Source organism: Eimeria mitis, genomic scaffold, assembly GCF_000499745.2.
Source record: "Eimeria mitis Houghton genomic scaffold, Emh_scaff5653, whole genome shotgun sequence".
NCBI lineage: Eukaryota > Apicomplexa > Conoidasida > Eucoccidiorida > Eimeriidae > Eimeria > Eimeria mitis.
In genome coordinates this window covers 1,233-2,158 of record NW_013573912.1, presented here as the reverse complement: position 1 = coordinate 2,158, position 926 = coordinate 1,233, and the positions used below count along the sequence as shown (strand labels likewise).

Sequence of the window (926 nt, the reverse complement as noted above, 5' to 3'; positions counted from 1 at the left end):
TTATTTATTTATTTTGCAGTGGGATACAGCAGGCCAAGAGCGTTTCCGTACTATAACATCTTCATACTACAGGGGGGCCCATGGTATTGTTGTGGTTTACGACGTCACAGATAGAGACTCTTTTGCTAATGTTAAAAACTGGATGCATGAGATAGAAAGGTAATATATTTTATTTATTTTATTTATTTATTTTTATTTTATTTATTTTATTTATTTATATTTGTTTATTTTTTGTTTGTACTTGTTTTATTTGTTTTTTTTTTTTGTCTTAGTTATATTACTCATTGAGACTCTTTTGCTAATGTTAAAAACTGGATGCATGAGATAGAAAGGTAATATATTAAAATAAATAAAATAAAATAAATAAGATAAATAAAATAAATAAAATAAATAAAATGTTTTATGTTTGTTTATACTTGTTTTAGTTGTTTTTGTTTTAGTTGTTTTACTGATAGAGAGACTCTTTTGCTAATGTTAAAAACTGGTTGCATGAGATAGAAAGGTAATATATTTTATTTATTTTATTTATTTATTTTATTTATTTATTTTATTTATTTTTATTTATTTTATTTATTTTATTTATTTTATTTATTTTATTTATTTTATTTATTTTATTTAAATTTGTCACAGACTTAACAGCTAAAAAAGTTGTTAGTTATGAAGATAGATACATGTATAAAAAGACAGAAAAAAACAATAAAAATAAAACAAAAAACAAAACTAAAAACAAAATATAAATACAAATATAAATAAATAAATGTTTATTTGTTTAGGTATGCAACAGAAGGAGTAAGCAAGCTGTTGGTGGGTAACAAATCCGACTTAACAGCTAAAAAAGTTGTTAGTTATGAAGAAGGAAAAGAGCTCGCTGATGCATGCAATATTCGCTTTATTGAAACCTCCGCTAAAAATGCTTCCAATGTAGA

The 926-nt window shown here is 22.9% G+C and overlaps 1 protein-coding gene across 1 annotated transcript in view; it reads right to left on the bottom strand.

The window, feature by feature from the left end:
- EMH_0083360 (uncharacterized protein) overlaps positions 1–82 on the bottom strand; it is a gene marked incomplete at both ends in the record, with an annotated part of 1,160 nt that extends 1,078 nt beyond the window's left edge. Inside the window, one exon of the mRNA XM_013500631.1 lies at positions 68–82. Coding sequence (XP_013356085.1) covers positions 68–82 — 15 coding nt within the window. The remainder of the gene's footprint in view (positions 1–67) is intronic.
- Positions 83–926: the final 844 nt, after the last annotated feature.